General features: G+C 41.6%; 1 protein-coding gene across 1 annotated transcript in view; it reads right to left on the reverse strand.

Annotated features, from left to right (window-relative positions):
• The window catches only part of kcnh5b (potassium voltage-gated channel, subfamily H (eag-related), member 5b), a 158,212-nt gene that overhangs the window by 24,409 nt on the left and 111,955 nt on the right, over window positions 1-21,848 (reverse strand). Inside the window, exon 13 of the mRNA XM_079528164.1 lies at window positions 8,875-9,071. Within this exon, the coding sequence (XP_079384290.1) occupies window positions 8,875-9,071 (197 nt within the window). The remainder of the gene's footprint in view (window positions 1-8,874; window positions 9,072-21,848) is intronic.

A 21,848-nucleotide genomic window follows, 5' to 3' on the forward strand; every position in this document is an offset into this window, starting at 1 on the left:
AATAATAATTGAAATATGTCTATGTGTAACTATGCAGTAGCCTACACTATATAGGCCATCTCCATTTGCAATGCCATTTCAATTCAAATTTGGTTTATACCATTTTAAAAGGTCACATGACAGCAACATCATTGGCCAATAATATATTAATATATTTGTTACCAAAATAATATTGAGGCTATAGATACAGTAGACATAATCACCTACTGATACTGTACATCTGAGGACATCAAAATATGGGCTTGAACCTATGGCGACTGCTTTGAATACAATCCTGATAGATACCATCCATATGTTTTATGCTGTTTTTTGTTTTTTTTCTAAATGGATGTTTCCATCCAGTTTTAGTCCACTCACTCAATTTAAATGCCACCACGTATCAGTAGGCAGAGAAGCTATGCGAGAGTATATTTGGTGTCGCTACAGACAAGGCAGCATCAGACGACTCACAGTGGCTTATAATGACTGCATGCTGCTGCTGCTGCTGAGAGCTCCAAGAAGCTTCAGTGCAAGCCAGATGTTTGTTATTGTCGGGATAACAACCTGCTCAGCTGTGCAGGCTTATGTGTAGGGCATCTGAGTCAGTAAATTACATCATAATGGACCCTACACACAGTTCTGTTGCTTGTATGTCAGAAACTGAACAATGTTTTGCATTTTCTTTTCCTTTCTGTAATTGTATTGTGATATGGACCTGAAATAAAGATTGAATTGAATATAGATAGAACAGAAGAGCTCAGTTTCACATGACAACTTGCATAATCATTTAAATATCTTCAACTAGAATTTCCCAAGACATGTATTAAAACTTTCAGTGGCTGCCATGCCATCTTGTAGATAACACAACTGTTGTGAAACTAAAAGTTCTGTAGGCTTCACAATGTGTGAATCAATAACTGACCCTCTGTCTGACATGCACCATTCAGCACCATGGACAGCATAATGCTTAGAGAGGAAAAGAGAGAGAAATAAGGTTCTACACTGACTGTAGAACTGTAGTGAATACTGTAGAATCTACATTATACAACAGGTCGTTTCGAGGAAGCAATCTGATTCGTTGAAACAGCATTCTAGCCGTGCCGGCTTAAACGACAGTATAGGAACACCTAATCAAAACAAAGAAATCACCTGCTCTGTTCTCCCAGAGCGCAGCAGACTCGTGGCTAGGCTAGCTAGTTTTTCTTTCTTTCTACATCTCTCATTAATTTTTTTTGCGATTATCTTAGTTTTAAGGGTAACTGTATAATTGCAATATTAAAGGGTGATCTTTATCGTCATAAATGCACTTCTGCGCTGCGTTTCGGAATTCCTGGAGTTCCTGCAGCATCGCAGGCGTGCATTAATGACAATAAACACCCTCTCGTGTAGTAGTACCGGTATTCACTGTTGGGAACTCCTTTTTACTCTTTCAATTCATCATTGTTCTGGTTGTGATGTCAGTTTAAGTTGAAACTATAGCAACACTATAGCAAAACTATAACAAAAGAACCACCTCAAGACATAATATGCACCAATAGCACACAAAGCCCAAATGCAACAAATGCAGAGAGAATCAAAGACCCACAACACACCAGCCTGGAAGAAATAACACACAGCGACAAAAATCTAAAAGTTTGAATATATTAGTTACCAAATTTGAATCGCATAATATGATAAAAGCCATAAAGAAAAAACATTCTAAAAACATAATAATAATAACTAAATGAATAAAAACTGTCTTGCCCTTTAATTCTACAACAGGCAATCGACCCAATCAAGGTTTCTTACAAATTCAGACAGAGATTTACAGTAGTTCCACAGCCATTAGCATTATTAGATCTATCGTCATCTAACATGGTGGTCCTCAGATAACCTTTAACTCACTTCAACAGAGAAAAACCTCTCATTGGATGAAGTTGAGATTGGTACTATTGCAGCCAATGCCACCTGAAATAACTTTATCACCTGAGAATGCCACAAACAATGTGTTCAATTTATAGAGAGCTGACAAGATGCTTGTGATATTTATTCACTGTTATGCTTATCTGATCTGAGTTTTCCTTTTTTTTGGTTATTTACTTGTCATTGTCGTATAGCACAGTACTTGTGCACAGCACAGCGCAAAATGTCTGTGTACGAGTAGTGACAAGTAAAAAAAAAAAAGCCTTGATTTTTATTTATCGTTTCTCATACTCATCTTCCTTCAGGTCAAACTCAAGAAAGCTTTGGCTGTTTGTGCTGAGCCTTGTTCATTAACACTTCTGATGTCCACACGTCTTTATAATTACACCCGGAGGCCGAAGATGTGTTGGCACGTTTTTAGGTCCCTTTTAATTATATAAAACGTGATCGCTAAAATATTTTTTTTGACAGCAGACCCGCCCGCGCCTGTTTGGCTTACTTCCTGGTTTATGGATCGACAAAACTCGCTATATTCTCTGAATCTACGCTGCATCCGCACAGATTGATCATATCGGCGATGTTCTGTCCTAATTTCTGACTTCATGTGTCTTGGTTACAATATTGACAATTCTAAAGAGTGATCAAACTTACTAGCGCGATGTACTGTAGTAGATTTCACCTCCCGGTTTTGGGGGGAAATGGAAGGCAGGGGTTTTCAGAGTAAAATCCCCCTCATCGGCATGGCACTACAGCTCCTTTATTCTGAAAGATTTTCCACCACCAGAAGTGTTAATTTGTGATACAAGTTCAGCAAACTTTTCTATCATTAGAGTCCATGAAGGAAGAGCAATCAAATACCTGGATTGCTACTTGCAATCAGCGCTGTACTCTGGGAGAAGAGACACGTGTTTGGAATACCCAGTCCCCAGAGTTATTTGATGGTCAAGGCTATGATTAAAACAACAGTCTACTTTGTTACATTCAAGCACTGAGATAACATTATCCAGGCTGTGAGTGAACGTGGATTGTGGACCACATACTACACGCACGTGTTCATACTCATGCACGCCTGCACACAGACACCTACCTATACAGTACAAAACCCTTTCATTTTATTTCCACCTCCGAAACGCGCGCACGCACGCACGCACGCACGCACGCACACGCACACACGCTCACACACACACACACACACACACACATACACACACGGGCACATGAATAATCCAACAGAAAGCTGGTAAAAGCCCTCCAGCTATCCAGTCTGTTCCATTTAGACCAGTACCCCTCCCGGTGACACAAGCTATCCTAAAAATCACAGCCGTCAACAGACTACAGGCAGTGCTGTTTGCCTTTTATTTTCGGATTTAGCAAATCGGAGGAGGTTTGCCATTAAGATGATTAATGTTTATGCTCTTCTGCGTATTTGCATTGTATTGTTTTGTTCCTCCCTGAACAAAACTAATTACAATTCATTTAATTTGTATGATTATGACGGACTGGTAACCTTTCCATACATGATATGCTGGTGTAATTAGGCCCCCTTACCACTATCTGTGTAGAATGAACTCTGGTTTATTATTTTCTCTATTTTCACGATCAGAGTTAAACCCATACGGGTCAAACAAAAGCTGCCCTAAACCAATAAAGACATTTTAAGTGCAGTATATGCTTGACTCAATTCTAGTGTGCTGATGTAAGCTGCAGTCTTCTCCTTCCTCTATAGTCTACAAATTTGACTTCGTGAGCACCTTGCATTCCCTTGGAATAGAGTTCATTAGTTCATAACCGTAAGCACCCGGTATCTTTTGTTTTTGTTGTCCAATCATTGTCTCGTTGACATGGTGATAAATAAGGTGGCCTTACACTAGCCGATAATCGGGCATTTTTGACGCTCGGGGGGGTGCCCGACCGCTCAAAGCGCGATCGGGATCGACCCGATCAACATCAAGAATGTTTGATATTTGCTCTGCCCCGCTCCGATTATCCTGTAGTGTGTGGTGCTATCAGATTTCAGATTTCAGACTTGCTGCATTTCAAGATTCAGTAAAGGTGGCCTTACACTAGCCAGGCCACCTTTACTGAATCTTGAAATGCAGCAAGTCCATTTGTTACAGTTGTATGTTGTCCCTCATATGAATTCAGATGCGTTTACCATATGTATGTCTGTGGTTTGCATCGCCTGAGGGTTTTCTAGTAATAGAACTCTACTTCATTTGTATTGCTTTAATTGCCAAGTGTAAAGTACAAGCATTTTGTTCTGGTGGCACAAGTGCACAGTGAATAGATACATACCGGTAGCCTACAGTATAACAGACACTAGATTGCATCTTCATAAATGCATAGTTTGTGTCCTGGCTGCTGGAATGACTGCATTTCCCCCCATGTGGGATCAATAAAGTGCAATCTTATCTGAATGTACTTAAAGCCCTCCTCCTATCACCTGCAGGCTCATATGCAACCCCAAACTGAGCCTGGACTTCTAGCCACACAGGGTTCGATTATACTATTTCATACAACAAATAGTGAAATAGCCGATCTACTCAACAACTAGCCCACAACGCGTTGCATCGTGATATGTTGGGAGCTTATAAATCTGCTATTCTTACCATTTTTTTAAATAAAAAATATATAAGAAAGTGTCTAAATGTGGGTTAATGTAGTTAACATACGGTTAAAATTTAATTATTAAAATTCAATGTTATTAAGCATAAATATCAAACACACCAGACAGACAGCCTACATTTCCCAAAAGGAAATGTATTTATGACCTGAAGACCAGTCTGACCAGAAGCGGAGAAACATATCACCAGAGGGGGGATATCAGAAGCAGAGGCATGGACCATAGCCCCCGAGCTTTTTTCACATTTTTTATTTAATTACATTGCAAAAGAAGTAGCATTACTTTTGACAGTGCAGAAACATAATTGCCTTCCTTGATGAGCATCAACGACCATCATCACCTGGGCACAGTCAGACACACACAGCTCCCCTCTACAGTGCTCTACTACTGAAAGTGACTCTCATTTCTCTCCAAAAGCACTTGAATATGATGGAATATGACTAAAGCTCACATTTCACATCACACACTAGCAGCCCCCCCCCCCTTTTTTTACTGATTTTTTAATTTCAATGAATCGATTCATATCGTCGGGATTAATATCGATATATATCGATATACGATATATCGTTGCATGCCTAGTTCTAATAAATAGCCATTAGAATTTCCTGGTGGTGAGAAGCAAGAGGATGTTCCATTCCAGAATTCTGCACTGTAATTCTGATTAATAGTCAATTAAGATTCCTGGTCTAAGAGGGGGAAAATGTTTGATTAATTCTGATTAACAATCATTATTGGAGTTTCCCTGTGAGGAATAAACAAGAGCATTTGGAAATCCTATGGATGAACAAAGAGAGAGCTGCAGAAAGCATATTAAGGCATAGTTCACTGCCGATGCCCTTTTCCCAAAAGGTAATATGATTAAAGGTAATACATCTCAAGCAGACAGGACAGGATCTAACAGTATTTTCTCCAAGTGCACACTTAAAAGAAAAGACTCCATAAAAAAGGAAAGGAAACCTTTGATATCTTACATAACATGGTTCCTGTTATCTGTGCGGACTACAGTCAAGTCCTGTGTGGGATTACTTGCACGGCTCCCCTATATCTCCCCTATAGCTCCCCTATATCTTTATTTTTATTTTTTGGTCAATATACATAATTATCAACTTACTTTTGTAAAGAAAGGGTTAGGGAGAAATTCCCCTTTAATGCTCAACTTCTCTAAAGTATTATGCTGTGTTCAGACTGGCAGATACCAAGCCAGGGACATGACGATAAAGAATAACGACGCCCGATGTTTGTAGCTGCTACAAAATCTACAAAGTTCCAATCCCAAATCGAGCTGGCAGCAACTGCAACTACAAAGCTACAAAACCACAAAGTGTTGTTTAACCATTTTCCTTTATATTTTTCTTGCATGTCGGACGCACACTTGATGATGTCAATAAGTGTGTTGATCAACACTTCAACAGTGACTCGCCGACATATGCTAGCTTTGTAGTTTTGTATTTGAAGCTGCCAGTATCAACGAGGCATTAAGATCATACAAAGAGACAGACAGACAGAGAGAGAGAGAGAACAGAAAGACAGAGCGACAGAGCGAGAGAGAGTGAGAGAGAGAGAGAGGGGGGGGGTTGATACCAAGTGAATGCAAAAACATTGAAATACTGCACTGGTTTCAACAGTTTATCCAACTAACCTTTCACGCGGCTGTATTAGTGTCTATTTCTGACAGAAAATGCACAATTCTTATGGCTTATGGTTGGAAAGATACATGGACTGGCAGAGAGGATAGACAATGGGAAGTCTTTGGGATGCAGATTCTTAGGAAGCCATCACATTACTGTGTGAGTGACAGATTGACACACATTGTCTTCTCCGGCTGAGCTCCTGGTTGGAACTTGTTTACATTTATCATGGCCGCTGTCTAGCAGCTGTCATGATTCTGGGTAATAGAAGAACAAAGTGGCACGAGGAGTAGAGAGAAGGGAAGGGAAGGGAAGGGAGTGTGGTGTAGTCTAGTGTGGTGTGGTGTGGTGTGGTGTGGTGTGGTGTGGTGTGGTGTGGTGTGGTGTGGGTTATGTTATTTGTTCTGATTCTATTTTTTGATTTGTTGTGTGAGTTCCATCTGCTCCTTCCCTCACAGGGTCACATAACTAGCATGTGCTAATGTATTGGTTGTGTGCTGAACAGATTCTTAATTCACAGGCTTTCATCTGTATACCAGCAAGAGTTTATTTTCTGTACATCCACCAGATCCAAACCATAGGACAGGTAAGAGTCATTTTGAGAGTCATTTTAAGGCACAAAGACACTCCCTGTCTTTGTGTTATTTATCTGACAGCTATAAAGCATCTTCCACTTGCATTTCACATATCTGTGTTTTCACACACTACTGGGAGTCAAGTCAACTTTGTTGTCATCACATAATCCGGATTACAACAGAATGTAATCCTGTACCTCCTACAGTAGGTTGCGACCTTCTAATGAATAACGATTACAGAAGCAGTGCAGCGGCGGCGACTAGACGACAGGATGACAACACAAGATGAGCAATGAACAGACAAAACAAGCTCCCTGACGCAAGAAATAAATGGCATGCACACTGGAGACATGTTTTTGTTTGACACATGAACTGCAGTAGCAATAGTTTAACCCGTGCACGGGTGCCTACAGCCATGTAACAGTCATGAAATAAATAGCATGCACAATGGAGACATCGTTTTGTTAGACACAGAAACTGCAGTAGCAATAGTTTAACCCATGTGCGGGTGCCTACAGCCATGTATGTAGTCATGTGAGAAGGATGAGGTGATTAACAAGTGCCCAGCAGTAAGAAAGGTTTCAACTGATCTATGACTATAGACTTTTACACAGTACAATCCTACGGGTTTATAAATGGAACCAAATGGACCAGCAACGGTCCACTTCACCATTTGTATGCTCTTTAGAGTCAGGGTAGGTTCCCACACATTTTTACTAATGAGTTTCCAAAACTTTTCTAGAATATTTAACCCAATTTCATGGGCTATATAACAATCATTCAGCGCAATAATGAGTCTATTACTCCTACAGTATGTGCAATGCCCAAAGACAGGCAGTGTAGCAACAATAAAGCATAGAATATAGAATGCTATAATTCTATTAAAAAAAATGTGCCAAATGTTTTGCTACCTACTGTATATGCTAGGGACCTAGGGCATAGGATCACACTGCAGCATGTTGTGAGATTGTAGATCTGTTCTTTTTGTCACATACTGGTAAACATTAGGCTGCAATCACGCAGCCTGTTTGGCAAATAACGACTTATGTTACATATTTTGTTACATGTTATTGTGGGAAAATGTAAAAAAATCAATGCATAGCCAACTATTTTTCCAGGATCCTGGATACAATTCCAAACCTATTCCAGGACTGGAAAATGATTTTTTTTTCCAAAATATTTCCAGAAATGTCATGACCGTGGGAACCCTGCAGAGTGCTCAAATTGCCAGACAGATGGCTGAAAAGGCTGACCCTGCGATGGAAAGGGAGAGATGGATGTGGTCCGTATGTGAGCTTCACTAGGAGAATGTGTCCTCTTGATATGAATGATCAATGTACTGTCCATGTGTTTGATTTCAAGTGGTCACTGTTACTGACCAGATTAGGGGACATGGCATCACAACCGAATCAATGTCCTCTCTGTACCACACTGTCACGCATCATATGGATCTAATATGCAGCAGGCGTCTGTATAAGTGCACATGATAAATGGATGCATACAGTCTGTTACTGTACACACACGTCAACACACACGTGCTCACGGTATAAAACAGTTCTCTGACAAACACGTGTGCAGTGCAAACTTGCCCCGCCTTAAGCATTTAATTGAATGCACTAAAGATTATTACCTAGAACTCAAACGCACACACACACACACACACACACACACACACACACACACACACACACACACACACACACACACACACACACACACACACACACACACACACACACACACACACACACACACACACACACACACACACACACACACACACACACACACACACACACACACACACACACACACACACACACACACAGCACCCTGCAGAGGCAGACGTAGTTGCCTGCTATGATGCCAGCACTGCCAAAAGGGCACAGGACATAATGAGGCGATGGATATTGTATGTATAATTTATCACCACAGAGAGAGAGAGAGAGAGAGAGAGAGAGAGAGAGAGAGAGAGAGAGAGAGAGAGAGAGAGAGAGAGAGGAGCGCATGGTAAACTAATGGAGGGAAAACAAACAATGCAGGGAAGGAGAGACAAAAAATAGAAGTGAGGATGAAGAGGGAGTCTGATGCCTTGAATTGGTGTGTGTGTGTGTGTGTGTGTGTGTGTGTGTGTGTGTGTGTGTGTGTGCGTGTGTGTGCACCATACCCTCTTGCGTAAGTTACAGGTGAGAAAGAGGTTGCGAGAGAAGGAGTTGGCGAAGGCTGTGTAGAACTCCAGCACCTTGAGCAGAGCCTCTCTCTTGATGATGTGAAGGTCACAGTAGGTCAGGGCACGCACGTTAGCGCACGCGTGCGCTAGGGTCGTCTCCTTCCAGAACACATCTCCAAACACATCTCCTTTACCTAGGATGCACACAGGAGGACAACGGAACAAGTCAGGTGAGATCAATGGTGGACACTAGACAGAAACAAAGTACATTCACTTGAGTACTGTACTTGCATTTTCCAGGTGCATATTTTTAATCTGTATTAAGTATCTGACTTTACTTGAGTATTTGTACTTTTGGATACTTATATGACTGACTCCACTACATTTATTTGACAGGGACAAAGCTCATTAATCAACATGTCAGTTTTCACCTCAATGTAAATGGGCCAGAGTTAGCCAAAGCTACATTCTTGTACTTTGTACTTGTACGGTATTTAAAAAAAATCACACCCGTGTGAAGTGAGTGGTGCAACTCCGTGTGGGGGTCCCCGGAACTTTCAGACCCACAAGAACGCGCCCAGTGTGCTGGCGCGGTTCCGGCGAGCCACCCTGCGTCCGAAACGGTCGAGAAATGACAGGTACCGTGTGCGGTTCCCCAGGGGGTCCCTCTACTGTACTGTACTGTACTTTCACACCCAAAATCATATATACAGTTAATATGTGTGTGTTAGGCTGCACAACACAAACCAACCAAATGCTATTTTCGTGATCGGGCACAGCCATGGACCCAGCCACACACAAAGCTCTGTATAGGAGTGGTTGCACCACTCCAAAATAGGTGCAGAGGTAAACCCTTCATGCTCCACCCAAGAGGCCTAGGAGGGTGCTCCGACAAACACAATTGTCAGTCCACCGCATAAAAAAAGCACTTCCTTTTTTATTGAAGAGGAGGCGTGTCTGAAGTCTGTTCTGGACGGGGTATCCGGACGTAAAAACAAATCCATCCATTTCAGCAAGACAAATAAGACAAGGTACTGCATAAGTATAATAAGTACTATGAGTAAAATAGTGAGAGAAGAAAAGTATCAAAAAGAGTGATAAGACATTTTGGGGGAGTTCCATTCCCCAAAAATGATATTCACATCTGAAGTGGTGACTACTGTATCTTACCAATGTCCTCACTGAATGTTTATTTACTTTACTTGATTTATATATTTCATGAACAACACAATTACAGGTAACAGAAGTGTAAACATGCCGGAATTAGCTAAATCGTATCACTTAATTCAAACTCAACTCAAAAGTGAATAGCTTTCACTATCAAGTACGGAGATTTGTTGCACAATAACACATTCTCTGTGAACATTTAGGAACACTCTTTTGCCAAAAGATGTCAAGCACCCCCAAATGATGTATGTAAACATGTATTTGGCAGTGGACTGGACCCCTATCTGAAAATATTTCAGATAGGGGTCTCTCTCTCCTTTCATCTGTCCACTGTACAGTGTCTAGATGCAGACCTCTGCAACATTGTAGCCAGGTTTGTTCTAAACAAAAATAAATCTTCAGCGTGAAGTTATTTCATGCACAACTACTCCAAGTAAAGACAATGCAGCAGGCTTCTATTGACTTCTGTTTTAGGAGTTTGTAAAGTAACTTCATCAGGCCTGTTGCTTTCTCACATTATAGGACCACTTGTTGGAGATATTGTCATCCTGTATAGGAAATCTTTGGTGGGACAAGATAAAGCGGTCCTTGTTTGCATAATGTCTAGCTTGACCCTGAATTTCCATTTCACTTCACTTCATTCTGAAAGTGTTCCCATTGCAGCCGTTTTCTGATATGGGCGCTGCTGAAGAGGGAGTCCTCAGCGATAACTTCATCATCCCCTAACCAATATTAAGCTAATCACAGAATTCAATAAGTGGTGTAATTTCCTTTTTCAGTAGAGTGTGGGTTTTGAATAGCCTGACATTTAAAGCCTGTATTGTTAGATGAGTTGAGATGGTTTGAACGACAGTTTTGAGGATCCAATGATGTTAGGTTAACTTTTCATTGGTTCAATATTTGTAAAACCCACACAGACATACTGTAAAAGGTGTTCAATAGCACTGATTTATATTTAAAAAAATCACACCTGTGTGAAGTGAGGGGGCTCTTATCACATACATCAACTCATTCCGGCCAATCACAATTTGCGTCCTCACTTTTCTGTCTTCACTTTTCTGTCCTCACTTTTTATCCTCAATACGTACTTTTCTCAGCCAATCAAATCATCGCTATGGCGTGCACTGCTCAGCCAATCAAATAATCACTAAAATACAAACACACAAAGCTGGGCATAGGAGGGGCTAGCGCCCCTCAAAAATAATTTGCCCGACAGCGACGATATGTATTACTGATGAATTGAGTAAAATGGACCACAATGGAGTGTGGTCCTCTGGGACTTGTTGTGTTATCCTTTTAGCATAACCTTTGACTCTGTACTGTACTGTACTATTGAATCAATCAATCGAAAATCCTGGGAATCTTGTCAAAAGGCTTCATTAACAACGACACGTTTTAAAATGTCTTGTTCTGTTTACTTCTCAGAGAGAACACACTTTCACTTTCACATCAAAGAAACTTTTAATGGCCGTGATTAAGGGGCTGGAGCCAGGCGATATAACGTCTTTGGCCAGCTGGATGAGGTGCCAAGGCTGTGCTGAAATCACCTACACCCAACTGGAAGGACAGCAGTGATGGGAGGACAACCATGATGTGGGGTTTCAATTCAGACAACTTTATGAATCCCTCTATGAGCAATTAGTTTCAAGCAGCTTGTATTCAGAGAAACACAGTAACATACAACTAGCAAAGGGGATGAATGATTGTGAATTGTGAAGTTTTACAAGGAGGTAAAACATATTGACGACTCCTCTCTCCATCACTCAAGCAGCATGCTGGGAGGAGAACACAAAGCTGGAGGTGAACTTTAGGGAAATTAAAGACAGAAGTGCTTCTGAACGGGATAGCAGTGATCGTGAGCTAAGGTGTAAAACTGTCTACATAACCTGAAGTTGTTTGTATATCCCAGGCCACTCCGGTCTGTTTATACTCTCACTGTTGAGAGGAAGTATGCAGAGCAAACATCTTTGTATTGTTTTATGTGTAATAATAATACATGTAAGAAATATATAAAATGATATTGCTACAGTGTGGTATATGGCTATGGTAAATTGTGGTGTAATTACATTTGTGCACTGCAGGAGTTACATATGGTTAAATTAACACTGCTAGCACTCGAGTGGCACAGAAGTAAAATAGCTGCCCATCACCAAGGAGTCAAGTACAATACATTGTAGTATGTATGGTATATTAGTCTAGTAGCCAGAATGTGAACACGGACATGTTGAGTACACCAACGTTTTATGTTGAAATGTTTAGTATGGGTCCCCAGCATGTAGAAACTGCCGGATGCTAACTTGCATATGTTGAGCAATTTTCATAATTGGCATAATATGTGACCATACCATTAACAACCTATAGAAGGCAAAAAAAAATCCAAATTTCATCATGCTTTATGTAGCATGTGATATGTCAAACTAGGGGTTTACATGATGCTGAATCCATTCCAAGCATTAGTTTTGCAAAAAAACACTCCTTGGGCTATAAACGGCCATAGCTACAACACAACATATTAGTTGACAATAATAAGTTAACATCTACATGCTGGGGACCCATACTCAACATTTCAGTGTGTGTGTGTGTGTGTGTGTGTGTGTGTGTGTGTGTTAGAAAAATATTCTGTAACAGTCACACTCCTACACTCATGCACATATTACTGTGTGTTACTGTATGTGTGTTACATCGACTGTGTCCAATACTGTATGTGTGGGTGCATAAATTGTGTACTGTATACAGTACACACACCTGTCTGTTTCTGTACGTCTGCTCTTATCCATATACTGTACACATGGTCTCTCTGTCTCTGACTGTGCGTCAATCGTATATCTCTTCCGACCCTGATGGCCTCTTTTCTCTTCAAATATCCAACGCTGGCCTGGGCAGGTAGCTTAGCTCCTTCTGGAATGAGTTCCCACGGGACCCTGTAGCCCACGGCCATTATTAGCTGTACGGATATGGACACATAGTCAGCTAGTCCTTGGAGTCTATAATGTGCACCTGGGTTACAGTGGCTTGACAACATTCAAGAGTTGGAGTAGCGGTAGTTGTAGTAGTAGCAGTAGTAGTAGTTGGGCTAGTAGTCTCGCGTAGCCAGGCGATCAGAGATCTTGGCCAAGCAGTAGTCTGGTAGGCTTGAACAGCGAAGAAAACCAATGCTGCCCGAGCCAGCGTGGTGGTCCGAGCACCCTAGGCGTCAATGCGAGCCTGACAAATCCCGATCTCGACGACCTTTGCTGCTGCGTATACCTCAACATCTCTCTCCCCATTTCCTGTCAGTCTACTGTCCTATCAATAAAGGCATAAAAGCTCAAAAATAAATCTTAAAAAACAAACAAAAAAAACAATGCTAACAAACCTACGCCCAGCTGCTTTGAAAACCAATCCTGAGAGAGAGACCATCCCAATATGAGGGTTCACCCTGTAGTATTCTAGTAACTTAGTAAGTTTTCTGTTATTCTAAGATTAAGTCTTCTAAATGAGTCAAATGACTTTTGATTTATGTTCGGTTAATTGCCCAGCTCTACTCTAAACTAAATTATAAGTTTGGCAATGAGATAATGGGTGGAAGGCAACGTTTTTTACCCAGGCACTTGAAAATACTAGACTACCCAAAGTAAGACGGTGGAGCACTCATTAATTCTTCACGTTTAAAGCAGGTGTCTGACAGTTTGAGCCTTCTCAGAGTCAAGCAGAATGAAGAGGAAGGGGTTGGTATATACTACCACACACAGTAATGATGTAATTTACAGCCAATTAGAGAGTGAAACGAGAGAAACTTTTTATCATGCATGAGACAAAATGTGTAAAGAGTAAAGACATGTACATACAGAGTATACATAACTATTTAGTTTGGTGATGTTTGATGAACGCTATACATTTTCCTTTATTAATTTTGTTTTATTTTCACTCTTCTTTAAAACGACTCAATTACATCATTATGTGGAAGGATATATAACTCCCCCTTTCTCTTCCATTTGACTCTGAGGAAGTCAGTCACCCACTGCAACAAATGTGCACACGTAATGAGTGCTCCAGTGTTGTTGTGTTGTTGTGACCAGGTTAAAAAATAAATAAAAAAGGCTAGATACACCGCCCTCTGCTGTCGAGTACCAAGGCCCCTTCCTGAGAACTTTGTCTGAAGCGTATGGACTATAGTTTGGCCACGCTTTTTATTTTTTACTCCAAGGCCTCCAGACTGAGAAAGGAGAGAGGCCGCACAACTCGTAGTCACGATGCCATCAAAATCTTTATTTTTCCAACGTTTCGGCAACAAGTTTCCTTCTTCAGGGAATCAAAGGCCAAGGCCTCCACACACAACATTGTTTGTAGGAGGTGAAAGAAGTGCTGAATGAACTTTGGGAAGGTAATGTGTTTTCTCTGCACATCATTTTATTCTTACAACCTTGTTGCACTCTTAGTTACAACTTGTTGATTTTCCACGCCACTGTGCCACCAGCTAAAGCATGGTTTATACTTCGTTGTAAGATGGTGCTGCGCGGATGCGATGCATTGTGAGCTTGTAGATCGGCTCTGTTAGCCACAATACACCGTGGTAGGACGAAGCACACTGTATATCAGGCAAGAGGCCCTGTGTGAGTCTCCTGTGTGTGCTGTGTATCACGAGGAGCATTAGCATGGCAGACGGCCTACTGTACGTGGCCGCTGATCATTTTATTTATTGCCAATTCAAAATGTTATCGGTGAATGGCCGGTATTAACCGGCTAACGGAAACCCTGGTAAGTGTACATGTGTGTAAGTGCAAGTGAATGCGCATGCATGTCTACAGTATGTGTGTGTATGTGTTTTGTGTGTGTGTATAATGTGATGTAATCTCCTCCTCCTGTGCTTGCTGCAGTGGTATTGCTCATGGGGGAAGAACATATTGCTGTGAGAATAGATAAAATCCCTTTCTCATAACCACATGAATAATGGATTAAGAAAATTAATCAGATTTCTAGGAAACAAAAAAAAAGTAAGGAAGATGGAGAGTCTTGGTGCACTAGAACAGGGGTTCTCAACGTTTTTGGCTGGGGACCAAAAATGCTTTGGCCATGTCTCACGACCCCCGCCCCGCCCCCCCAATACAAACTGACTGCAAAAATAACCTTAATAATATACAGTATAAATATATCTTCTTTAAAATACTTTTAAAATAATTTGAGGACGCCCCAAAATAATTTGGCGACCCCCCAAAGGGGGGTCGCGACCCACGGGTTGAGAACCCCTGCATTAGAACAGAGCTGTAATCATAATGCAGACAATAATGGTGTTGATGCGCGGTCTCATTCCGCAAGTTTTGCGTTTGTGAGAGGACTTGAAAACAGGATGAGAGCTTCCATTCCCTGTGTACTGCAGCTCAATAGACAGAGCATGGAGCCAATCCTATCACTACCGCCAATTCACCCAACTAGGTCTGCAACAGAACTATCAATTTTCATCTTATTGATTTCTTTTTCGATTAATTGAATAATCAAGAAGAATGTTTTTCTTTTTAATGGCTACTAGACCGGTGCCCGGCTGTAGAGCACCGAGTCGGTAACGATGGAACGGCTATACATTACCCGTTGTACCCGTGTCTGTCTGTGTCCCTAAAAAATGCATGCATGTGTGTGTGTGTGTGTGTGTGTGTGTGTGTGTGTGTGTGTGTGTGTTACATCGACTGTGTCCAATACTGTATGTGTGGGTGCATAAATTGTGTACTGTATACAGTACACACACCTGTCTGTTTCTGTACGTCTGCTCTTATCCATATACTGTACACATGGTCTCTCTGTCTCTGACTGTGCGTCAATCGTATATCTCTTCTGACCCTGATGGCCTCTTTTCTCTTCAAATATCCAACGCTGGCCTGGGCAGGTAGCTTAGCTCCTTCTGGAATGAGTTCCCACGGGACCCTGTAGCCCACGGCTACAATTAGCTGTACGGATATGGACACATAGTCAGCTAGTCCTTGGAGTCTATAATGTGCACCTGGGTTACAGTGGCTTGACAACATTCAAGAGTTAGCGGTAGTTGTAGTAGTAGCAGTAGTTGGGCTAGTAGTCTCGCGTAGCCAGGCGATCAGAGATCTTGGCCAAGCAGTAGTCTGGTAGGCTTGAACAGCGGAGAAAACCAATGCTGCCCGGGCCAGCGTGGTGGTCCGAGCACCCTAGGCGTCAATGCGAGCCTGACAAATCCCGATCTCGACGACCTTTGCTGCTGCGTATACCTCAACATCTCTCTCCCCATTTCCTGTCAGTCTACTGTCCTATCAATAAAGGCATAAAAGCCCAAAAATAAATCTTAAAAAACCCCAAAAAAACCCAATGCTAACAAACCTACGCCCAGCTGCTTTGAAAACCAATCCTGAGAGAGAGACCATCCCAATATGAGGGTTCACCCTGTAGTATTCTAGTAACTTAGTAAGTTTTCTGTTATTCTAAGATTAAGTCTTCTAAATGAAGACTTAAGACTTTTGATTTATGTTCGGTTAATTTCCCAGCTCTACTCTAAACACTAAGACCAAAAGCCTGACAATTATAAGTTTGGCAATGAGATAATGGGTGGAAGGCAACGTTTTTTACCCAGGCACTTGAAAATACTAGACTACCCAAAGTAAGACGGTGGAGCACTCATTAATTCTTCACGTTTAAAGCAGGTGTCTGACTGACAGTTTGAGCAATTATAAATATATCTTCTTTAAAATACTTTTAAAATAATTTGAGGACGCCCCAAAATAATTTGGCGACCCCCCCCCCCCCGAGGGGTCGCGACCCACGGGTTGAGAACCCCTGCATTAGAACAGAGCTGTAATGATAATGCAGACAATAATGGTGTTGATGCGCGGTCTCATTCCGCAAGTTTTGCGTTTGTGAGAGGACTTGATAACAGGATGAGAGCTTCCATTCCCTGTGTACTGCAGCTCAATAGACAGAGCATGGAGCCAATCCTATCACTACCGCCAATTCACCCAACTAGGTCTGCAACAGAACTATCAATTTTCATCTTATTGATTTCTTTTTCGATTAATTGAATAATCAAGAAGAATGTTTTTCTTTTTAATGGCTACTAGACCGGTGCCTGGCTGTAGAGCACCGAATCGGTAACGATGGAACGGCTATACATTACCCATTGTACCCGTGTCTGTCTGTGTCCCTTTTATGCCTATATGGAGATTTCTGGTGTGGAATGTGCATGTGTGTCAAATTTGTGGCCAGTGGCCAGTAAACTCACTACTGAGAGCCGAGCAACTGTCTACAAGCTACAGGTCCGCAGTGTCATGGAGTACGCCTCACTCAGCTAAATGAGTGCTCCACCTACACATCTTGGTCTACTTGACAATATTCAGAGGAAGGCCCTCAAAATAATTGGAGTTGACCAGGACACTGCCAGTACAACACTCTCCATCGATAGCCTTAGCCACAGAAGACATGTTGCTGCTGCTACAGTCCTGTACAAAATGCATTGGACAGAACCTTTCTCCACACTGCTGTATTTGGCCACGGACCCCCGTCTGTTCCAGGGACCCCCCAACATTGTTCTTGGGATGCACAGTATGTGATGTATTCATAAACATTGCCATTTCCGTTTGGCCAAAGGTGAGCAGCACCACACTAATCAGCATGCCCACTAGCAGCCAGTTTGTCAATGTGAGGATAACAACAAATCGATACAGCCAGGTATCAGCATGTTATTTTTCACAATACTGTATTGATTATCCAGCCCTTTGCATCAATAAATAACCACGGCTTAAAGATCTCCGGCACTACACTGCAGACGTTTCCCTGCTCATTTGCTGCTCACAAATAAGGTCACAAATAGTACTTACTTTGGCCGATACATTATCCGGTACACAGTTAGACTTCTTTTATGATGGTGGAATTGTGTGTGAACTGTGGGGTTCAAAAGTTAATCAAACTAAATGTTTTAATCGATTATGAAATGAAAGATAATTTGATAAAATAATATAATATGGGTAATATTCGCTGTCAAACTATGAAAAAGTCGATTTAAGTAAGCCCACACAGTTTCTCCAGGAACTGCTTTTTTCTAGTCAGTTCATATGAAATGATTTAGCCAAGAGAGATGAAACTTAATGTTGGTGAGATTTCTTTTAAGCCGCAGGGCATATTGTGTGTGTGTGTGTGTGTGTGTGTGTGTGTGTGTGTGTGTGCGTGCGTGCGTGCGTGCGTGCGCAATATTCATCTTCCTTTTTCCTTCCTCTACATTGTTGTGTCTCTACACATCCACCCCCTACTGTGTTCAGATATGGCTTAATGTGTCCTAATGTGTGGTAGAGTGAGAGAGAGAGAGAGAGCGCACGCGCGCGTGCATATGCGTGCGTGTGTGTTAGAGATGTGACACGTTGTGAGATTGTAGATCTACTATTTTCACTGAGGCCCTTTTTCTACCAAAATAACTTTAGATAGATAGATAGATAGATAGATAGATAACAAGCACCGTCAAAACAGAACAACATTATACAATACTATGTATACCGGTACCTATACAAGTATCCTACAGACCTACACTATGCAGGTCCTTTCTAACGAACCGGCCGCAAACCACATTTCCACCAGTTTTAAGCAGTACTCAAGGATACGTCATGATGAACATTGGCCGTTCATGTTTACAGTCTACATATATTTATTTATTTCACTGGGGTAATTCAATCGTCAATGGCAGCCAGTTAGTTTCCCAAAATAATATTTTTACACATTTTAAATAGAACCAATAAGTCAATTCGTTCACGATCATTATGGGTCCCTCTTGAAAATGAGATGATGCATCTCAAGGGGCTGTCCCTTCAATAAAAATCTGAAATCTGAAATCAGATCAATACCGTTTGTACAGAATATCTAAAGTGGAGTGTTTTAGACACAAGTTTCTGCTGTGGCGACACATTCAGTACAGATTACACTCCATAGTAATGTATGATGTTGTACTTTTTTTTTACACGAGCAGAGATGAGATTACTGAGACTTTTCTTTTGATTCCGCGAGAGATAATAAATACATTGCTGGCACTGCGCTCAAGGTTGTAGCTTACAAAATAGTGTTACTTATTGATTGACAACAATCTTAACAGCGATTAACTATTAACATCCCTATTAATAACATGTGAATTATGAAGCCTTAATTTGGTGGGAAAATAAAAGAACAGAACCAGTTCAACCCGGTGGAAAAGGGCCCCGAATGTTGGCCTACTATGACATGCCCAGAATAGAGACGCTCGGGTTCATGTGGTGAAATACATCTAGATAATCATTCAGGCATTCATCATTCCCTGAGCGTATCCAACCTAGGGCATGTGACGGCTGATGTGCCGTGCTCCAAGGTTGGATGCGAGGGTGACGATGATGTGTGTATCACATATTTATTCATAAAGACATCAAAGAAACTAGCATTTGAACATCAATGGAACTATGGTCTTTACATACTGAACAGCATAATTAGAAAACGAATAAACACAACGTTAGTCCTCATCACTAGAATAAAAGACTGTCACATGTCTTCTGTACTTCCTTATAGCTTCTCATTGCCAGACGCTGGTTTTCTGCCAAGCTGGGCTGATGAGTAACTGTCAAAATCTACTGTGTGGCTTAAGAAGAACTTGAACAGAATCCATATACTCTCATGGAACATTGTCCCGGTGGACGCAAAGTTATTCCCGCTGGATCTTCCAACACTGTAGGGGAGGAGTTCTTTAATAACAGCATGAGCTGCTGGCTGCCAGCCTTGTCGTTATGCAGCCATTCTATGAAGTATTGAAGTTTGCCGTTTTCTGGTTCATGTGTTGGTTCCTTGCACACCCTCTCTAAGTCGTCCACTCCTCATATAAACTCACATAAACTCAAATTCTACCACATTGCTATTTCAGGTAGTGTAGTAGAATTTGAACATTTTAAAAAGTAAAAATAGACAATATAAAAGGTCACCACGCGTTGTACTGAGATAGTTTGTGAGCTTATAAATACTGCAGATCGGCTATTTTCAAAAGATTTTGAAAATGTTTGAAAAACCTAAAGAAGGTGGTTAAACTGGCACAATAATGAACTGAATTGGATTTTGTTTTTAATTAAACATTATATATATATATATATATATATTTAAATGACGTTTCCCTCCCTCCTTTTGAATTGTCCCCCTAGCGCTTCCTGGTGCCCCCCCAGGAGGCGTACAGCCTCCACCCACACTTAAAAAAGTACTGCCTTGACCTAATCATGCAGAGCTCTGCGGCCAAAGCTTTACATCTCGTATTAAGCAGAGGTCACTCACAGTGCCAGTTCATCCTGCCTTCCTTCCCACTTTAGCTGTGCTGATTGGTCAACTGCTATTCCCTATAGGGGATCTTCACATTGCGGCGGCAATGTGAAGAAGGAAATTGCGGGATTTGACTGCCTCCACTTCAGCTGTGTTTTTAAACCCATTATTGTGCCCTTCACATACAGTAGCGGATAAGGTAAATAGTTTGTGTACTGTAGCGAGGCTCGTAATAGGAGCGTCCCCCCACCTCATAGTCTCCGACTGTCGGACACAGCGGAGAGAAAAAGGAAGGGTTGGATAAAGTGTTTGTTCAGTGAAGACGTGCTGGTCACAACCAAACTATCCCACACTGTGACTGCACACATTATGTGACATTCCGTTTGGGACTTGCGCACTGTACTCTTTCGTTTGCGCTCTGTGTGATTCCACTCCAAATCGCTGTGTAGTGTGTGTGTGTGTGTGTGTGTGTGTGTGTGGAACATAGCTCTGTGTGTATGTGGTGTGTGTGGTATTTGTAGTGTGTGGAGCCAATAGAAAGACGTGAAGCAGGGTTGCCAGGTGAGTGTATTGTAAGCAAGTTTCGGTGTTTTTGTTTGTAAGGATTTCACTGCGCAAAGAGTGTGGATGTGAACACTTTCGTAACACCGAGGGTGTTACTGTTAACGCTTCCGAAATGGTTAACACCACTTCTTGGTTGTAATATACTGATAGAGATTTGTGCAAAGTCATCTTGTGCTGAAAAAGCTAAAATAGTGGGAAGCATAGCTATGGGAATGGGGTGAGTAGATTTTAAACAGCAAAGCCAAGATCTCTCAACAAATCTGGCATGAGCTTGGGGAGGGGAGCCCAAATTCTTAGGAGAAGCTTAGAGTCAAGCTGGATTTTGAAAACATGCCGTTAGAAAGGATAGGACAAACAACATTGGTGGATGAGCAGCACAGCATTATTCATATCGCACAGATTAGTTTATTTCTATGTAAGGCAGGTTTAAACTATAAACAAGTTCAAATGATCTTCCTTTCGATCTGCAGTCTATAGCATTAGATCAACCTACTCAGCAGTCAGAGATTCTCAGAGGATTAAATACTGAAAGGAAAGGGGGGGAAAAAGATCACTCCACGAACTTGGCCCGAACATTGGCCTGATTTCAACCAGCTACTGACTTCATTATGAGTACTTTAACTGAGGAGCAACTTGATGGACAGAAACTGACAGATACACTGAAAAGCTGTCCGTCCATCTCATTAAGTCACTCCATGTGCCCATCAAGCATGTAGTTGTTCACTCGCCTCTGGAACCACACGCAATCACATGGATGCTGTGATTCAAAACTTGCTTTTACTGGACTGTGGACTGTCTGGGCATCAGATGGCAACATCGACGAGTACATGGAAGGAGACATTGGATTAATCCAAAAGTGTATAGAGGAAGTTCCAGACCAGAAACCATGGATCAACAGTGACGTACAGTACAGTACAAGCTGCCTTCACCTCCAGTAGACGAAGCGAGAAAACTAAAAGTCTGTCATGATCTCCGCAGCCAAACAGGAATACAGTGAG

The sequence above is a fragment of the Electrona antarctica genome, assembly GCF_951216825.1.
Source record: "Electrona antarctica genome assembly, chromosome: 18".
NCBI lineage: Eukaryota > Metazoa > Chordata > Actinopteri > Myctophiformes > Myctophidae > Electrona > Electrona antarctica.